Source organism: Xiphophorus maculatus, chromosome 21 (assembly GCF_002775205.1).
Source record: "Xiphophorus maculatus strain JP 163 A chromosome 21, X_maculatus-5.0-male, whole genome shotgun sequence".
Taxonomy (NCBI): domain Eukaryota; kingdom Metazoa; phylum Chordata; class Actinopteri; order Cyprinodontiformes; family Poeciliidae; genus Xiphophorus; species Xiphophorus maculatus.
In genome coordinates, this window is record NC_036463.1 from 3,885,891 (window position 1) to 3,906,386 (window position 20,496).

Below are 20,496 nucleotides of genomic sequence, written 5' to 3' on the forward strand. Positions count from 1 at the left end.
CAGCAAACGATCAGAGGGAAGAAACACAATCCAAACACAGAAGATACAACTCTTCTGGCTACAACATCTGTCCAAGGTCTCCCAACAAAAGCCAAGAAGGAAAAGAAGAGGTAAAACATCTGACGCCTGCTGAAAATGTGACCTTGATTTGCTTTTACAGCTAGCTTCATTTCTTTGAAACACACAGGGAAGCAGCTGCTTTTATTCATGGAGCACAGCTGCCACGGCAGGCGAGGTCAAACGGGCGAACATCGCATGTTGGAATTGGTTCGTCCTCGAATGTCCAGAAACAAGCGACTTCCAGGAGGGAAATCAACTCAGCGGCTGCCACAGCTGCTCCTGCTTATGGATTCAGATAAACATTCCTGAGCTGCTGGAAGGACAGGTCCAGTAAAGCGGGAGAGGGACAACACGTGCTTCAGCACCTACATGTAGATGAATTCATTTGACCTCGTTTCTGTGGGGACTGTCGTGAAGGCTTTAACTGACCATCTCCTCCTCAAAATGAAGTATTTTATCTCTCGGCTCTAGAATCAGGTCAGAGGAACACAAGGACAGTCGAGTTGAAGAGGAAAAATAAATTAAAGAAAACATTTTGTGAAAATATACAACTAACAATATAGACGCAGTTACATATATCACTATGACTGCAGGGTCTATGCACCTTTTCACAGCTTGAAGACAAACTGCATTTTTTTTTCACTTTGGGAAATCATTGTTAATCTCATCTGCTTTATCCCCTTAACTTGGAGCGATCAAAGTGTCAGATAATAGTAAATTAGATTTGCTTAAACCAGTCTTTCTCAAACTGGAGTCCCCGGACCATAGTTTGGTACAGCTAGCTTACCAAAGGACTGTGTTAAAAAATAATAATTGGGTTAAGACAATTTATACCACAGCAGATACAGAAAACTACAAATGAAACAATTCAATCATATAAAAATCTATTGTCAATCTCTTTATGTTAAATAAATTAAAAAAATATGACATTATTAAAATAATTAGTCATTATATCATCTATAGTTTGAGTCATGCAGAACTGATGTGATCGTTTCCATAGCAACGATCAGAAGCAAGACCTTGCACCAGAACTCGAGTGAGGTCATTCATGACGTCACAGATGACCTCATGAGGTCATCATAGAAGGTCTATGAGACTTTAAACCTCAGTTCATCTTCAGTCAGGATCCAAACAGTTCTGTGAAACGCAGCTTTGTGTCGGACAACGATTTTTAGGATTTCAGAGATGCCTTACCCCTTAATTTTTCCAATCGGTTTTGGACTTGGTTACCTGGTCACAACAGGTATGAAGAAACTGTTTGACCATTACCTTCCTGGAACGGACTTGGACCAGAGTGCCTCTCAGGATGAGAGCACTTCCTTTGGGAACAAACTTTCAACGGTTCCCCAAGCCAGCCAGAAAGTTGACTGTAAAGCCTTTGCTTTGGATTTGACTAAGACATCGTCTCTCGTCGCTACTCAGGATGCGAATTCAGTCTCTGGGAACAATTTGCCCGTGGTTCCCAAAGAAAAAACTGACCCGGCTGGGAAAGTTTGTTCTGTCAAGAAGAAAGTTGACTGTAAAGCCTCTGCTTTGGATTGGACTAAGACAACGTCTCTCGTCGCTACTCAGGATGTGAGTTCAGTCTTTGGGAACAATTTGCCAGTTGTTCCCAAAGAAAAAACTGACCCGGCTGGGAAAGTTTTTTCTGGGACTGAATTCACAGAGAAACCTTTGATTTCGTCGATTTCATCTCTGGCTTTGTCAGAGATGAAATCGCTAGATGGCAGATTTTCCAGCGCCTCTGACTTGAAAAGTTCCTCGGACGAGGAATTTATTTCAGAGGGACGAAGAGTTTACAGTGAAAACAGAGTCCTTGATCTGTCTATGAACTCATTGTTAAAACGTAGGGTTTCTGTTGATTCTGAATTGAGCTGCACTCCGGACGGGGAAGCTGGTTTGACGGACAGGAACAGCACTGAAACCCCAGCTAATGATGGTTCTTTCACGTTTCCCAAAGACAAAACTACCCCAGATGGGGTAGTTGTCTCTCAGGATGAGAGGAAAGTCTTCGGAAACCATTACTGCACCGTTCCTGAGGATCAAACTGACCCGGATGAGGAACAAAGCAGAATAAGACGGACAGAGGGCGACATCTGTAGATTTGCAAACCGATTCAACAACAGCTGGATGAGTGCCTGTTTTCAGAGCGTTCTCAACCTGAGCGTCACCAGACGGTGTCTGGCTCAGAGACACCCGTTTAAAGAGGCTTCTTCTACCCCGTACTCTGCCAGTCTGATCCACACTGCCATCCACCAACCAGGGAAATACTTTTCCCCAGCAGAAATCTCCCCAGTTTTGATGGAACTGAAGGAGAGAGAACCGTCACCGGAGTTAGGAAAACAATTTGAAATCTCGTGTTTACTGGAATCGGTACTAGTCTGGCTCGACTCGTACGGTGGCAGCACAGATCGGGAAATGTACTGTGAAAACACCTGCACCGGATGTGGGACGTCGTTCTCAGAGCTGCTGAATAACGGCCCCCTCGTTGTGCTTCCGTCCTCGACATCACTCAACGACACCGCTTCACTTTTTAATAACTGGATAAATTTGTGGGGCCAGCCTCACTGTTCAACCTGCAGGTCAGGCTTAAATCGGAAAAACGTCCTCAGCAACAACAATGTGATCGTCCTGTTTCTGTCACGGTGGTCCAAAAGAAGATACCCAGTGATTCCCAATCCAATCATCGAGGTTCCAGGAAAAAGTGGAACCGAGTTGTACAGTCTGTCGTCCGTCATTTGTGGTGATGCTGAGTCAGCTCACTTCTACAGCTATTTGATTCGGGGACAACAGACAGTGAAGGTGGTGGATGAAGATGTCCTCACTGCTGGTACACCCTGCAGAGAGGACATGTATGAAAGGGGATTTCTTTATGTTTACGAGAAGCAAACGAATGCAGAGGAACCCGACACTGACCACCTAAACACACCCAGTCCGACGGTTTCTCCTGCCCCTCCTCTCCAAAATCATGAAGACTGTTCTGGAGAGGAGCCAGAACTGCTAAATTTGAAAGAAGAGAATAGCGCAGAAGACAAAACAAGCGGCCATTTTGAGGGAGAAGAAATGAGAGTGAGTCAGATAAAAGATTGGGGTCCTGAAATATACAGCAGAATAGATGAAGAAACTTTTTGGGAGGATTTAATGCCAATGTTTTTGTTTTTGTTTAGTTTGTGCTGTGTGATATTTCCTGGTCTTGTTTTTTACTGGGCTGGTTATTCCACACTGTTCTGTCTTACCATTGCTTTTTTCTGTTTACGTGTTTCTATATTGGGATTTTAAATGGAAGCATTGGCAACTTTTGTACCACTGGTAAATAGATTTTACCAGTTTTTTGTCTGAAGTTTCTCTCCAGACGCTGCGGCTTCCTGCCATAGTCCTAAAAGATGACTGTCAGGTTAATTGGTCAAAATAAATTCTCTTTAGGTGCGAATAAAAAAAAAATGTTGTAATTAAACTTTATAAATAGTTTACAGGTTTCTCTCCGGGTGCTCCGGCTTCCTGCCACAGTCTAAAAAGATTTAGTGCACTTTATAGTGGATACAAATTGACACTTGTTTATAATATCAATACTATATGTATATAGATAGATATCTATATCTATCTATATACATATACAGTATATCTACCTATATATATGACATAGATCTATATCTATCTAGATAGATACAGATCTATCTCTATATAGATATCTATATCTAGAGATATAGATATCTAGATCTAGATATCTATATCTCTAGATATATATATATATATCTAGAGATATATATATATCTAGAGATATAGATCTATATATATATAGAGAGAGAGATATAGATATCTATATATATAGATAGATATATAGATATCTATATCTAGAGATATAGATCTATATATATATATATATATATATATATATATATATATATATATATATAGAGAGAGAGAGAGAGAGAGAGAGAGAGAGAGATATCTATATATCTATCTATATAGATCTCTAGATATATATATATATATATATAGAGAGAGAGAGAGATAGATATCTATATATCTATCTATATATAGATATCTATGTCTATCTAGATATAGATAGATATCTATCTAAATGGATATATCTATATAGATCTATATCTATAAATATAGATCTATAGAAGCATAAATAGGTGCCACACTATGAAATTTATGCAACTACTATATCTCTCTAGATAGATATAGTAGTAGTATCTATCCATCCAGATAGATATACATCCATCTATCCATCTATCTATCTAGATAGATATATAAATCTATATACATATATAGATATATATGTATATAGACAAAATTTACGCAACTACTGCTCAACTACTGCAGCAATAACCCTGTTGGTTAATCTCATGCTGTGTTGTGCAGGCAAAACACTTGAAGTTACATTCATTCATCAATTATTTGGCCACTTGGGGGCACTTAAATACTAAATAAAGATGATTGAACTGTGATTGGTAAGATAATCAGTGCTAATTAAAGAAGAAAAATATATTAAATAAGTTTATTTTCTTCATAGAGCATGTTTGTAGATGCATCATGTGAGCAGCTACAGTTTTTCCTCAGACTATAAAACCTATGCTCTGTTTGAGTGTTTGACATTCCTAATCAGGTTAATCATAAACATTAGATGCTGATGTGATTTACAGCAACCTATACACTTTTTAACGTAATACAGAAGAGCTTATGTTATTACTTAAAGAGAAAAATCACATTACAGTATGCTGATATTGCTGTTGTGGCTGGTCATAATGTAATGAGCGGGAATAATGTGATTACCAACATCATTTCTGGCTTGGCTTGCAGACAACCAGTGGCTCAGGTGGTGATTCTGGACTGAGGACCCCCTGCTGTCAAGGTGATTTTAACGCTCTCAGTGTTGGGAACATAATCCAATAGGTGCTTTAGTAATAGCACCTGCAGGGTGTACTCACTTTCTCTGTCTTGTGTCTCACTTTCTGCGTCTCTCTGGGTTTTGTACACGGCCACAAAGGGAATATCCGGACCTGGAAACACAAATTAAAAGAGTTACGGCTGCAGAATTTCTGAATTTTGCTTTACAGTGCTCTATAAAAACCATTAACAACCTCTGAATTTTTCTAATTTGAATCATGTTACAGCCACAGATGTCAATGTTATGACAAACTGGGGCTGCGATAAAGTTGGTGAAATTAACTCAAATAAACTGAGGTCATTTGTTACATGTAATCAAAATGATTTGTCAAACTTAATTTATTTACATTTATTTAATATGACAACTTAATAAACTTAATGCATTTAATTGGATAAACTTCATTTGATTACTTGTAAAAACTTCTTTTTTTTATAAGTTGGATCACCTGTTTTAATTTTTCAGTGTATGGAAAAAGAACCTCGACAAAATATTTTGAATTTCTTTCTGAGATGCATTAATTACAAACATAAACGCCAGTTTTGTTTTTTATTTAAATCAACAACAAAAAATTTATTTCCATCTCAAAACATAATTTCACACAAACAGTTTCAATCTGCTGATTTGACACGGAACAACTAAGCTGGAGTTTATGATTCATTAACACTTCTTGAAGCTATAGACCATTTTTTAAATATCCCAATAAAGATAGCCAAGGCATGGTAATTGCATAACTGCTCATTTTTATTCAAGTCCAAACTATTCTTTGGTAAATTGTGCAGCGATTTTACCAAACACAGCAAAAACTCAAAATCTTACTCAGTATTCTTTGTCTAGTTTCTCGTCCAAATATCTTAATCTACTTGAATTAAGACAAAACTAACTCACAAGTAACTTTTCAGCAAGTCATAGAAGCTTTTTTAAATAAATAATTCCCTAATATTGATGAAAAAGATCTAGTAAGTTAAATAATCTGCCAGTGGAACTAGTACTTTTAAAAAAATAAATTTTAGATATATAAAAGTAAGAAAAAGGGGAATGTATCATAAAACACTATAACATTTGTGATTGACAACATAAAAATGTGAAACATTTTAAGGGTTATATGCTTTTGCTGGCCCCTGTAGATAATGGAAACAATAAGAGAAGAATATATGCCAGGATTTCTGTGCTCCAGACAAATCTTTGCTTATTTGATTTATTTAGTGCAATAGCAGCTTTTCTGTATCTGGGCCACAAACAGAAACAAAGCCCTGAAACTGCAGACGCAGAGGGAGGAGCAGCGGCAAACCAAGTGATCGATGCACTTAGCAGATTGAGAACACAGAAACATTGCTGCAGCATCCGCTGTAAATCATCTTTCTATGCCTTCCTCTCATGATGATGATATCAAAACCTCACCAAATGTGATCACAGGCAGGCTGCGAGGCAGTGAAGTGGATTAAATATCCATGAGGTACAAGCTCAGACTGCAGAGCAGGTCAGCAGAGTGGGCTTTGATGTCATTATGGTCATTTTGTGTCTGCTCTTAAATTCAGATTCAGAGCTGATTGTCACTAAAGCGCTGCGTGGGTGATTAAATATTGAAGCTACTGTCTTCAAACCTTTTTCCCCACAACAAAGGCGCTTCGACATCCAGATATTTCTCTGATCTGGGGATGGTTTTTTATCCGTTCTTTGGGCATGTTCATGTTTGACACAGCAGAAGGAGATCAAAGATTTCCACATCATCCTCCTCCTCTGCTGCTGCTGCCTCGTCATGAACGGTTTAAAGAAGTTGGACAGCAACTTTTAAGTCACAGAACTTTCACCACTCTTTAGAAAACATGTCGATTTTTGAACTCACACGCAGATGGAAACCAAACTGTTGGAATTAAAGCTACAGTATGTAACTTTTATAAAAAATATATATTTTACATATTTGTTAAATTTATCATTATGTCGTGATGGTATAATATAAGATGGATAGTATGTGAATAAATCAAGATATTTGCCTTCTCCCAGTGCTCCTAGTACAAACTGCAGAAATACACAATCATAAATAACCAAGCAGAAACAGTAGGCGGGACTTAGCGCTGTCAATCACTCTCATGCTCACCCCCTTCTCCCTTCCTGTGTGACACAGGAAGCTTTAGCACTTCATGCTAAAGCTAGTTAGTGAATAAACCGTTTTCCAGTAACAGCAAGTCGTTTATCTGCCATTAGCACATTGAGCGTCACATACACAGAGTGAGTGACAGCGCTAAGACCCTCCTCTTGGCTCTGATTGGTTGTTTTTGACCGGGAGATGTGCATTTCTTCAGACAGCTGTAATAGCTCAAGGAGGGGGAGGAGATCGATGTTTTCATAAACTCACAAAATGTTGATCGTTTTAAAAAATATGGAGGAAAAAACATATTTCTGTATAAGTTACAGAAAAACTAATAAAGGAGATCAAAAGCCCTGAATTTGGACACACTCTGGATGTTTTGTACCTTGGCAGTTGAGCAGGAAGTAGCTCATATTGTGGCTGAAAGAGCCGCTGATGTAGCCGCAGCTGTCGGCCAAGGCGCACGACAGGCACCGCCGGTTGAACGATCCAAACGTGTCGGCGCTGCACAGACAAAACCCAAACCTTTCATGTTCAGCATTTTCAACAGATTTAAACAGTTTTTCTTCAGAGAGACCATTACCTGTACAGATGTCTTCGTTTTGGTCCGTCTTCAGTACTCAGGAAGTATCTGAGTTATCAGAGGGAAAGGACGTGGATATAAGAAGTAATACACTGCTGTTGCGTATGGCTCTAAACTTTTCAGCAGCGTTCACAGTTCACATGTGTGACTTGTGAAGAAAACCACCTGGAACCCAGCTGCTCACTGAAATAGATGCTTCATACATGAAAAATAGTGGAAATAAGAGGGGAGTGGCCGTCGTTTTTAGAAAAGAAGTGGGGCAGATCTTCACCCTCAAAAGGAAAAGCTGTTTTTTCTTTTTAGAAACATTTATTCTCATGTAGAGTCTTGAAGTTAGTTGTTTTTCTAATTTCGTTTATTGGCATATTTGCACGAGAAATCACAATTGCTTTATTTATTAACTTGAAAGAAAAGTCCTCATGTGGGAGTAAAATTAACAAAGAGGAATCAGAGTAAACTAGAGGAACCAGAGGAAGCTGCATATTTAGGACACTGTGTTGTCAGATTAATGATTTAAATGGACTGGCAGGAAATTTCAAACATTTTACTTGAAGCAAAAGTATTTATAGAGTTAAAACAACAGAAGTAGAAATTTGCATATTTTGCACAAAAAACAACCATACTGAGGTTCTAAACAAACTAGAGATTTGCATATGAGGTACAAAATAGCACTATTAATCTTGAAATGATTACTTTTTAAAACAGAAGCAAAAAAAGAGAAACTTACATGAGCTGGTTTTCCTCATTGTAGGCCAGAACCTGAGTGACATCCCAGTCTCCAGATGTGATGGACTGCAGCGTGTCGGTGCTGGTGTTGGGCTTCAGGAACACAGAAGGAAAAAAAAACGTTAAAAAGGAAATATTTTGATACCAGCACCTTTTGATAATAGTGTTATATACCTTTTATTGAGCCTACATTTCTGTATTAAACTGTGATCCTTATTGGCCTGATGTAATAATCTAATAAGTTTAATGAAAAATCAGCAGAAATTAAGGCTTGAAAACATCTGTCTCTGTAATTAATCTATAAAGTGTTTCACTTGCACAGCTGTAAGCCGCTGTAGTGCTAAGATGGTTTCCACTGTGTGTATTAATGCATATTAAGGTGTATTTAGTATTTAAACTATTAAAATAGTGAGGGAGGTATGAATGTTTTTTAGGGAGGATCTAAAAAATTTATGGATTTTAGCTTTTCATTTTACCACACAGTGATTGTCAAACCACATGAATACCATAATGTGAACAAAAAATACTTTAGGTTCTAATGAGATGATAATACAATATAATATAATATAATAAGTCCATTTAATTTGAAACATGTTGGCAAATTGATTAGAAAGTGTTTATAAATACCATCTTTCTGGAATATAATGTGGTAATTTTAAGAGCTGTGCTTTAATGTAGATAAATTATGGTGACATGAGAGTTTTGCCACTCAGTTATTTTAATTTTGATCTCATTTGTCTAGATCCCTTCATATTTGATTTGTTTACATGAAACCTCTAATATCTTTCTTTTAAAAACTTCTCCAACAAACTCTGCGGCCTTCACAGAGCAGCTGAGATGAAATTATATTTTTTGAAAAAACATTGATTGCAATGGATTTGTCAGATTTGATCTTTTTAGAAAGAAATAATGTTTTCACCTCAAAAATATGCATTACTTTGTGTTGGTCCTTCACATAAAAATCATATTAAAGTCAGTGATTTTAATACTTTTTAATATATATAAGAAGACATTAAGTATACCTACAATACTGCAAGATAAGATAGACATAAGAGTATATAATGGAGACAATCTTTATACCATCAGTAAAATCAGTTTTCAGTTGAAATGTGAGCAATAAATGGGAAGAGTAACTTTATATTTAGACTGATTCCTTCTACCAGCTGATTTTTCAGATTGCTGAGTGTGTTAGGTGGCCATATATTTGCGTTCCCTTCACAGATACAGCCCCGGGCGTAGCCACCGGCCAGACAGGCAGTCAGCATCTAAACTAGAGCAACTTTCACACTTTACTTTATTGCTCATTTAGGAGGTGCACAGCTGCTGTTTGTCTATTGCAGCTGAAAGCCTGAAGCACATTCATCTACCTGCTGGCAGCAGTTACTGCACGTTCTGCCGTGCTGCAGGGATAAATCTGAGCATCCTTAAAGTGTTCAACGGTTTAATGCGTTATATGTTGAAAAATGCAGCCGGTGATGGAGGGAGAAGGAAAGAGGGCTGGTTTACAGCCAGTTCAAGGTCTGATTCTAACTTTTTTCAATGTTATTAGGAAAGAAAGTGCACTATCCATCCTGTGGCTGTAGCAGCTTTTCCCTGCAGGGTCGCGGGGGCAAGTGCCCAACTCCAAAAGTCATTAAGTGAGAGGCGAGGTACACAGAGGCACACTGCAGAAACAAGCACAAAGCATGCACAAGCTACCTATTTTAACCTAAAAGCCTCTCTCATGCAGATCGCTACCTAATTCACAGCAGTGCGTGAATTAGCATCATGTTTGTAGCACATGTGCTGCAAAGAAGCTTGCAGCACATGCGCACATCTACATGCATAAGCTCAAAATTTCACACGCATAAGTTACGTCTGTCGCTCGGCTGGATGAGGACAAGTGACTGTCGCCTAATCGCACCAATTCCATGAAATGAGTGACTGGAGAGCTTCTAAAATGTTTAAAACAAAATGGCTTCCTCTAACCCAGTGGTTCCCAAAGGTTTTCTGGTTCCCCTATGGATTAGAATAAAACCCCCCAAAAAAGAAAAAAAGAATCAACTGGGCACACACATCATTCAACCAGACATAAACCTATACACATATACACACTTCAGCTTGCAACAAAACAAACTACAAACCATCTTTACAGTGAAGCAGTTTTGTGCAACCGTTTATTTTTTTCATTCATCCGTACTGCTCCCCGTGCCCCTTCCCCCCCCAATCCCCCCATGGCACTGCGGACTTAGGACTCAAAGGGGTAAACCTTCCTGAATATAAAATCTGAAAAACTTTTCAGACATGTTTGGTTTGAGACAATAGAATATTTTTTGAAAACTTGCAAACAGTGATGGTTTTTGGGCAGTTACCCAGGGCAGCATCAGAAACTAAAAAAGTAAATGAATCTGTCGTTTCTGTTTGTTGTTCCTGAACAGGCTTGCTACTATTTGTATGCGTGTGTAGTGGAGTAAGTTTCCATTAGTTGCAGAATACATCACCTGTTTTATGCTGCAAAAAAAAGAAAAGAAAATCTGATAATTGCATTTTAATTGGTTGGCGTTCAGCAGGAGGGGGGTTTTGCCCAGGGAACCATTCCTGTAAGAACCACGACTGCATGCATATTTATATTTGTAGCTTACATAGAGATTAATCGTGATTAATCAAAGTGCCAGACTGTGATTAATTTGATTAAATTTTTCAATTGACTGACAGAACTAATACATTTCTGGACTCCTTTTAGTTAATAAACTCTTGCAGACTGCAAAAACATAAAATCTTATGTTTAAAATATTTATCTAGTTTCTAGTGCAAATATCTTAGTTTACTTGAATTTAGACAAAACTTTTTTTTCTTTTTATATTTTATTGAAGGTGTCAAGTTACAATTACAATGACTGCAATGCAAACAAACGTTCAAAGGACTCAACACCCAGGATGCGACAAAACGTAAAAATAGCTCATCAGCAAGATATAGAAACTTGTTTCAAGTTGATATTGATTAAAAAACACTAGTTCCATTGGCAGATTATTTTACTTATAAAATGGGGAAATTGTCTTGTTAGGAGTGAATTTATCCGAGAATGGAACTAGAACATTTTCACAAATTTTAAGGAATTATTTACTTAAAACAAACTCCTATATCTTACAGAAAAGATACTTGTAAGTTAGTTTTGTCTTAATTCAAGTGTAATAAGACATTTGCACTAGAATTGAGAGTAAAATTACTTGGTAAGATTTGGTGTTTTTGCAGTGAATGATGGAGACATTATGTGAGTTTATTTAGTATTTTGATGTTCCAAGAACCCCAGTGCTTAATTTATGCCATCATCTATTATTATTTTAAAACTTAAAATAACAGACAACTTAACTGAACTATTTGGCTATTATTTTTCTAATGATCGGGTGGTGCCACAACTTTGGAATTTTACAAAAATGGAAGTATTAAGATGTTTGAATGAAACTGAAATGAAAAGCATTGCCAAATGATTCTTGTCTCATAAATGACCCCTGACCTGGGAGACGGACATGGAGATGTGGAAGAACTTCCCCCGGCCGCCTTGGGGAATGGCGCGCGTGAAGAAGAGCTTCAGGCCGTCTTTAGAAAACAGAGGCTCCTCGTTCTGAAGAGAAAGGAAAGATTTTCCACTTCTGTTAGTGAGAAAACTGCAATCAAACGACAGTTAAAACATAAAAAAGAACAATGACCCAATTAACAATGAAACAAAAAAACGATAATCAGTCTGTAATCAGGCAGAAAATGCGAGAAAACAAAGCAAGTAACTCTAATTTACCAAATTAAACCATCAGTTTGAGAAATGAATCCCTGAAGATGTTCATCAAAAGCCCCAAACACGAGTTAGAAATGTGTTGAACATCCTCACCTGCCTGTAGAGCCAGCCTTCGCTTTCATCTTCGTGTTTCTGGAAGAACAGATTGCCAGTTTTCAGTCGACGCACGGAAACCGCCTCAGGCACAAACAGCTCTTATAAGACGCACGCCGGACCGTACCTTTGTGCAGACTCCCGTCGTGGCCTCACACAGCGTCAGCATGGAAATGTTCTGGGCTCGGTTCAGCCAGTTAATGGCCAGTTTGGTTGTGGTGGCCCACTTCACCATTGTCACGTAGTACTCACTGAAAAACACAGTTAACAGCTTCACGCTGTGCGGTTTGAATAAACCATGAGTGGATAAAAGCACTGGAACCGTCCATTAGCTGACTGCAGATGATGGCAAAACTAAATTACATTACAAAAATCACACAGAACGATATAATAGAGAAGCACATGGAGAATGCATAACGAATATTACCTTTATTAAGATTTAGGTGCACATTAAAGTAAAAAAAGGACAGACTGTATCTCAAATTCAGCTTAACAGCAGCACAACATTGTTTTTTACACAAATGGGCTCAAATGAGGACATTCATGTGAAGCTTTTTGTGTTTTTTTTTTTTACCTGACAAGTTAATTTGAGGCAAAGAAACTTGTTTACAGTAATAACGTAAAAACTATTAGAAAAAAATTTACTTAAAAAAGTTGAAATATTTAAATTTTTTTATTTGAATGTTGTTGCTTTCTGTGTATTTATTCGGAGGTTAGTTTTTAATAAACTATAATTAGGCCTGTCAAAATAACAAAGGTCACTGGACGATAAATTGTCCCAAAAACTATTGAAATAAACAATATTATTGTTGTACTGAGATCATTTTAAGAGAAGTTTTAAGGCTAATTAAAAAAAAACCTAACTTCTTACACAAATGTAAGAAACAGACGTTCAATCAGGTGAGACAAACATTTGCTCTGTTTTATCCTGATGAAGTTGGAAAATCCCAGAGTAAAGAAAAGCATCTACTACATATGTGTGAAATACGAGGCCCGTGGGCCAAATCCGGCCCGCCACAGCATTTTATGTGGCCCCCTAGATTCTATACTAAATACTAAGTGTGCTTGAATATTATCTTATCAATCAAATCAATGTAGTTTTTATAGAATAGAATAGAAGGCAAAATTCTTGAGAATTATCGTGGGAATTCACACAAAGTCAACAAATCCCTGCACTTTTTTTGCGCTAACACATAATTGGGAATTGGGAGTATTGCAGATTTTTCTAAAAAATTGTCAAAACCTTTCTTATTTGTACTAAACAGCTGCCTCAGCTTTAATTGATGTCAGATTATTTTACAGCGAGTAATAAAAAGTCAAATTTACCTGTATAAATAAGAGCAAATATTTCTAAATTAGTCCCACAAACACTTTAGTTTTTATTTAAAAAAAAAAAACACAAAATCCTTGAGGAACTGAAAAGATGTTCAATAATATTACTTAATTTTAAGAATTCATTGATATTTTAGCAGTTTGTGAACAGGCCTTTCAACACATTCTGGCACAACCGGCCCTTTAAGAGCTTTTATGATCTTGATTTGGTCCAAAACGAAAATGAGCTTGACACCCCTGACATAGTACATTCTCAGATCAAATATACTCTCTGCTTTTAGCAGCATTAACCACTAATACAAGATGCTTTATGGCTGTTAAATAACTTTTTGGGCAATTATAGTTCTACCTTTATTAAAGTAAAATCTGTGTTTTACAGCAACTGCTCCCCGTATAAATTAATAATGACCCGTCATGGCAGAAAAGCTAAAAACATATTTTCAGGGCTGTTCTTATCTTTTTTTTTATGCTGTAATTGTTCAAGAGAAACAGGTTTAACTCTGTTTTTGTAGGTCAAACCATCACAGAAACCGCAGATCAATACAAATGGCCCAGACAGTACAAATGTGAACGTTAATGGATTTGGCCTGAAAAAATACCCTCCAACTGAAACTCTTATATTTGAGGCGTTTTACCGCTGGAGCTAAAAGAAACAATCAAATCAGTTGTCCAATAACTTTGTCAGATAAAGTTTTTTAACATGCTTTCTGACCACCTGTGAGGCCTGGTGCTGGAAATGCATTTGCAGCATTAGAAATCGAGCAGCTTTCTGTAACTGATTTAACCGTGAAGTCCACACCATGCAGCTGCCTAAAAAAACAAGTTAAGAACGTCCATTTTGAAGCTGAAGCAGTTCTCAGATGGCGCACATCTGATGCCAAATTATTCTGGATTCAAAAGCAAAATAAGAAAGGAGTACATTCGGTTCACCAAGTCAATTCCTGCTGGTTATGTTTTCCAAGTTTGAAATGATAATATTTACGAATGCAGCCAAAAAGCTGAATTTGTCTCACCCGATCCTGGGATCATCAGGTCGTTTCATCTCGATGGTGTGCAGAGGGCCGTTAAGGTTCACAACGTACAGCGTTATGACCGGGTTTTCCTCCCCAGCCTGAACAGGATGAAAACATCTCGTTCTGATTGAGTAAACTATATCGCAGCAGTGTTGTAGTAGGAGTCAGAAATCATACCTTTGGGTATGGATATTCCTTCCCCATAGGGTAGGGTGATCCGGTGAACATTGGCAGCTCCATCTTTGGCACTAGAGTGTCGTTGATGGTAGCGTAGGCTAACCTGGCTCCATCAGGAGACCACCAGTGGGCGATATGTGAGTGGAAGATATCCTCTGGAAGAAGAAGAAGAAGAAGGAAACCAATCAAAATGACATAGAGCGACATTTCAAACTGGGTATAATTATTATTAGCAGAAGTACCTTTTATTTATTGGGTTTAAATCTAGAGTTTTTTGAGAACAGAACTGGTGTCCGATCCAGGTATACAACCTTACAAGGTGTAGAAAATGGATTACATAAAGTAATCTCTGGCCCTTTAAGTTTTGGCATTAATGTCCAATCTCAGGGGTGTGGCCACACTTTAGCCTGGCTAAGTTTACATTTAAACAAACTCAAGATGGACTGAAGTTTGTCCAGGCTACTTCTGGTCTTCTAATTATTTACTTAAAACAAGCCTCTATATCTTGCTAAAAAGTTACTTTGTAAGACATACATTTTATTTCTAGTATTTTGGTGGTCTGGAAATTGTCTTTGAACTATTTTAAGAACTGACCACTGGTTTTTCCTGTTAATTTGGTACAATTCAACATGTATTTTAGAGAATATTATAAAGAAGAGCTGAAAATTAATAAAATAGATTAGGGAACTTTGTGAAACAAAACTAGAGAAGCTCTTGCTCAGAAAAAGTCAGTAGATTACCAGTTGTGTCACTATATTATTGACAGTGACATCATTTTTGAGGACAATAAATGTATTAGTGAGTGGTTAAATAAGTAAAATTAGAAACAAGAAAGATGTGAACAGTCATAATAGAAACTCTCTTGTTGTAACTAAATTATATTAAATAAATATTTAGAGTTCTGGGCAGAAAAATAAAAAAATTACAGAACTCCCTCTACCTGGTTTAACTGCTGCAATTTGACAACAAATACAAAGTTCTACCGCAAGTTTTTATGTTACCATTTTCCTGACTGACATCATCCATTTAATCTTAGTTTGTCTCTGTGAAACCTACACACTGCAGCACAAACAGCACCGATAGCTGAGATCATAAATCACAGCGGCTTTTAATCTCCACACACCCTGTTGACCGAAACGCAACTCGGCTGCGTTCCTCGAAATGAACCCAACAGTTATTTCTCTGCTGGCGCAACAACTGCACTGATAGTTGTTTTGGCTTGTTACTCGCTGCGTAAAGAAGCGTTCCTGTTCGCTGGACTGACCGGGAACAATGTGGGCTCAGAGCAGATTTGATGCTGCATCATCTGTGCTGTAAACAGGCACAGACGGTGACTTATTTTAACTAATTATGCAAAATAAAAGTAGGATGAGGAAACTTTTTTGACAACAATCCCACAGTTTTATTTTATAGCATCAATGCAGTTGGTGCTGAAGTAATTACAATCACAGGAAGATAGAGCACATCAATCCCATTTTTAAGTTTATATTGACATTAAATTAAACCAGGGGTGTCCAAACTTTTTGCCAAGTGGGCCAAGATTGTAGACTCACTGTAAAAAACCCCAAAAATCAAGCAAATAAAGTAGCTTGTTATTTATTGTAGATCCAAAACTTGACAGTGATTTCAGTGTATTAGGGCTACTGTAGATGGAAAGAAAGGAGTACATTTCATTAATCTCAGAAAACTTTTGAAAAAAAGAAAATAAATTCTACATTTGAAATTCAGACATTTAAATGTTTTTGGAGAACATTTCTGATATTAATCTAAAGAATTTTCTTTTTTTCCAGTAAAATTCCTTGTTTTTTCTTGAAAATTTCTGAGATTACTTTAAAAGTTTTTTGGCAATAATAATAATAACAACAAGATTTGGGTCACTTTGTTTCAAAACACTTGCTATATTTAGCCAAGTTTAATAAAGAAGAAAAGTCTCCATCTGCATTTATGGGCCAAATTTGTATCATTTTAGAATTGCGGTCGGGGAACGAATAAACCAGTCCAAAGGCCACAAATGGCCCCAGGTTGCACTTTGGACAGCCCTGATTTAAACAGACAAAGCTGCATTAACTGGATTTTATTACGGGTTGCAGAGTGAAACGGGGTGAATGCATGTTACACTTTTCTATATCTGTATTTCTGAAACATTTTCCGATCATTTTCCTTCCACTTCACAGTTATTCACCACTTTGTGTTGCTCTCGCAAATAAAATACATCTAAATGTGTTTTTTAATATAAATTGAGAAAAAGGTCAGGCGGTACAGAAATGTTTGAAGGACACTGTACACAAAGTATAAAAAAATCCTCCCAGTGGACGCTGTAAAGCTAATTAAAACACCTGCTGTCCTTGTGGAGGTGTGAAGTGAAGGAACAAGGCCGGTAGCCGGAGAGCAAAGCACCCTGCAGGCGTAGCGCAGCAGGATCTGAAACAGCCAGAGCAGCGAAGCACCAACCAAAGCTAAAGTACATTTGCAAATATATATCTATAAATTTCCCCGCCGCATGGCTGTCTCCACCGGCGGCAGCTTTAAAAGGTCCTTCATGCGGACTAGAAGCAGCAGGCTGACAAATTTACTCATCTGGCTGGCGCCCAGTCACCTTAGCTAGTCAAGGAGAACACAGCTACCTTTCTCAAAGCATCCTGATTTGTGTGAGGAGACGAAGGCAGCAGTGGGAGAAACACTTTTAATGAGCTAACTCTCATTTTCCCTCCTAAGTAATGGGGCTGTCTCCTTTTTTTTTTCCAGTCGCCTCATTGAGACGATCACCAAGGTGAGCTCATCTCCTTTTTACTCGCTCTCTGGCTCGCCGTGCAGACTACATTATGCAGCGAGTGGAGCGCATTATTAATGCATGAGATACAATGAGTCGAGTGGCCGGAGGGAAATAATGAGTGCAAGGTGACAGACTTGGTAGAATGAGCTGATGAGATCAGGAAAATCAAACGTTTCGGGTCGGGTTCGGATCATATTTTCAACAACTCGTGCAAAAGTTTGCCCTGAACATATCTAGTCACATGTTTAATGGGGAAAAAGTTAAAATGTTAACCACAGTCATGAATGTGACCAACAGAGGGCAGCAGTGCAGCACAGAAATATTAATACTATATTTTTCGAAATCTAACCACAGCTTCGTTTTGTTCTGGATTTTTATATTAAACCTGCCGTCAGACATCTGACAAATGATGTAGATTGATACTGAAACATAATTTAACTCGGAGGAATGACAGCAGAGCCGTAGCTTCAAGCTGCCTTAATGATGTGCAAATTAATTAGAGGGCATGTCAGAGAAAGATCACTGTCTGCGGATTCATCTCAACATAACAACGCATAATTGAAGTTCACACACTATGGGAATGTTGTGAGAAAGCCTTTACCGTCTTACAGATTTCATTTGTATTAAAATGTTTTAAATAAAAACAAAAGCTGTTTTTAAATGGTATGAAAAGTAACATTTAATTTTATTTTAAGATGTTTAAATGAGTTTTAGATGCCCAAGGCAACCGGGAGAGAAACAGAAGACTGAGACACCAGATTTATCAATACAGTTGTTTTATAAAGACAGGCCCACAGCATCACTGATGCACCACCGTACGTTACAGTGGACCTGAGGTGTTTTCCCACTTATTGAAACCCACCTACTGCAGTTGCTCTGTTGTCACAGAGTTACAATAAAATGTAATAAGTTACATCTCAGCATCATCTGAGGAAAGCATTTGGTTTTAGTTAAAGTCTCAACTGAACTGACCAAACTCTGCATGTTTAATTTGCCACGGTAGGAAAGAAATGTAAAAACACACCTGGCATGTAAAGCATCAGATGATTGCTATGGAAACGTAGCAACCAAGAGATGTTACTGTTTTCTACTGTTTTTACCTGTATTAGCAGTTCTGTTACTGTAGGTGAGAAAAATGGCAACAATTCCATTAGTTCAATGTTGTCATGTCTTTCCCAAGAAAGAAAGAAAGAATGAATGGATGGATGGGTGAGTGGGTGGATGATGGATGGATGGATATTATCTATATCTGTATCGTTCATGAATCTGTAGACCTTCTTCAGTTCTCCTTGCCAACGTTTCCAAACCAAAATATTTCAGATTTTGGTCCAAACTAAAACATTTCCCCCTGAATTCCTTTGATAAATACAAAAAACAAAACAGCCTGGCACCTATCCACTGAGACGTCCCCCTAAAACAGAAAGAAAAATCCACATTTCCATTCCCCCTTTGTTAATCTTTCCCTCCTCAGTGAACAAGTGTTGATTATGCAGTTACTTTATGCCCTGCAGGCTCCGACACAAACAGAGCGATAAACAGAAGCAGCCCAGAGAACGAGCCTCTTGACGCAAACAGCCATCTCGCCAAACATCTATGAAGCAAGAAGGAGCCGAATCAAAGCAAAGGTGGGTTTTTATCTGGGAACGACAGAGCCCAATAAACAGCTGTTTCCTGTGGCCGCGCTGCACTGCAGGATGTGTCAGGACGTCTGCCGCCTCAGTAATCAGACAGCCAACAGATGACAGGACACCTGAGGTGTTTTGGACTGTAACACAGCTGCTGCTGCTACTCCTCAATGTGTCCTCGCTCCTTTAATTTTGCTTTTAATTTTCGCTTCCCAACTCACTTCAAACACACGAATACGTGGATTAAAGCAGAACAGCAAAACCAAGAGGATATCGGAGCCTGGGAGATTATTTGGCAGCCTTTCGCCCCCTCTGCACCCAATCTGCCACCGAGCGACAGGCAGACCGAGCCTCAGCTTGACCTTGGCCAGAGGAGAGGCTGAGTCATTAGCATGGAAAATGTTGTGCCTTGCAGTCTCACTGGTCATTGTAAACATCACAGAGACTGGCTCAGCTTATAAGCTTCCCCCTGCAGACACTTGCATCACCACTGGGCCAAAGCCAAATCTTTTTACAGGCTTACAGATACAGTTTTTGAGAAGGGATTTTTCTCTAACAGGAATGAAAAAAGGGGCTTACACTTTATTTACAACAGTAAAGAAATAAACCCAGTTGTCAGCATCAGCCTCTGGTGAGGAATGTTTGGCTTTTACACGCATAATTTACCTCAACGTCTGTGAAAAAGTTCAATAGTTTTGGTCACTCATTTGAGAAAGCAAAAGTCATACACTGCAAAAACACAAAATCTTACCAAGTATTTTTGGTCTAGTTTTTACTGCAAACACCTTAGTATACTTGAAATAAGACAAAAATAGCTTACAAATAACTTTGATCAAGAAAAGTTGCTTGTTTTAATTAATAATTTCTTAATACTTCACTTATAGCGAATATGAAGGATTATCAATATGAAGAAATTATTTACTTAAAACAAGTTCCCATATCTTGCTGAGAAGCTACTTGTAAACCAGTTTTGTCTTATCTGAGTTTATTACAATATTTCCACTAGAAACTAGACCAAAATACTTGGTTAGATTTTGTGTTTTTGCAACGTATATCACATAGATTTATTAGTCAGAGTGAAATATTTCAAGCTTGCTTCTAGTAGTTCTAACCAAAACTCAAAATTCAGTGTCTCAGAAAGTTAGGATATTGTGAAAATCTTATTGAATGCTCATAGAAAGTTGAGTGAAATAAAGAAAATGTAGCAGGAAAATGTTAACGAGCAACAGGAAGGAAAGCAAGCATTTTTGGGTTTTAATTAACTCTAAAATTACAAAAAGTTAAAGATTTTAAATATTTCACTCTGTTTCACTTTCTTTCTAAAATGAGTGACAAAAAATGGGATCTTTTCAGATTACTCAAATT

The 20,496-nt window shown here is 37.8% G+C and overlaps 2 protein-coding genes across 6 annotated transcripts in view; one reads left to right on the forward strand and one right to left on the reverse strand.

Moving 5' to 3' along the window:
- LOC111606242 lies at positions 1 to 3,615 on the forward strand. Its single transcript, XM_023326530.1, has 2 exons — positions 1 to 110; positions 188 to 3,615. Exon 2 carries the CDS (start codon positions 1,246 to 1,248, stop codon positions 3,337 to 3,339), a length of 2,094 nt encoding a protein of 697 aa, XP_023182298.1. The 5' UTR covers positions 1 to 110; positions 188 to 1,245; the 3' UTR covers positions 3,340 to 3,615.
- dpp6 (dipeptidyl peptidase like 6) overlaps positions 1 to 20,496 on the reverse strand; it is a 301,131-nt gene that overhangs the window by 6,866 nt on the left and 273,769 nt on the right. For all 5 annotated transcript variants that reach the window (XM_023326527.1, XM_023326529.1, XM_023326528.1 and 2 more), the window contains 9 exons: positions 14,734 to 14,888; positions 14,557 to 14,654; positions 12,339 to 12,462; positions 12,212 to 12,250; positions 11,843 to 11,950; positions 8,351 to 8,442; positions 7,624 to 7,671; positions 7,426 to 7,544; positions 4,995 to 5,066 (listed from right to left, as the gene is read on the reverse strand). In XM_023326527.1, the coding sequence (XP_023182295.1) occupies positions 4,995 to 5,066; positions 7,426 to 7,544; positions 7,624 to 7,671; positions 8,351 to 8,442; positions 11,843 to 11,950; positions 12,212 to 12,250; positions 12,339 to 12,462; positions 14,557 to 14,654; positions 14,734 to 14,888 (855 nt within the window). The remainder of the gene's footprint in view (positions 1 to 4,994; positions 5,067 to 7,425; positions 7,545 to 7,623; positions 7,672 to 8,350; positions 8,443 to 11,842; positions 11,951 to 12,211; positions 12,251 to 12,338; positions 12,463 to 14,556; positions 14,655 to 14,733; positions 14,889 to 20,496) is intronic.

Bases quoted from the DNA above. Each gene is read 5' to 3' on its own strand.
- LOC111606242 (XM_023326530.1), top strand. From the start codon at position 1,246: ATGCCTTACCCCTTAATTTTTCCAATCGGTTTTGGACTTGGTTACCTG.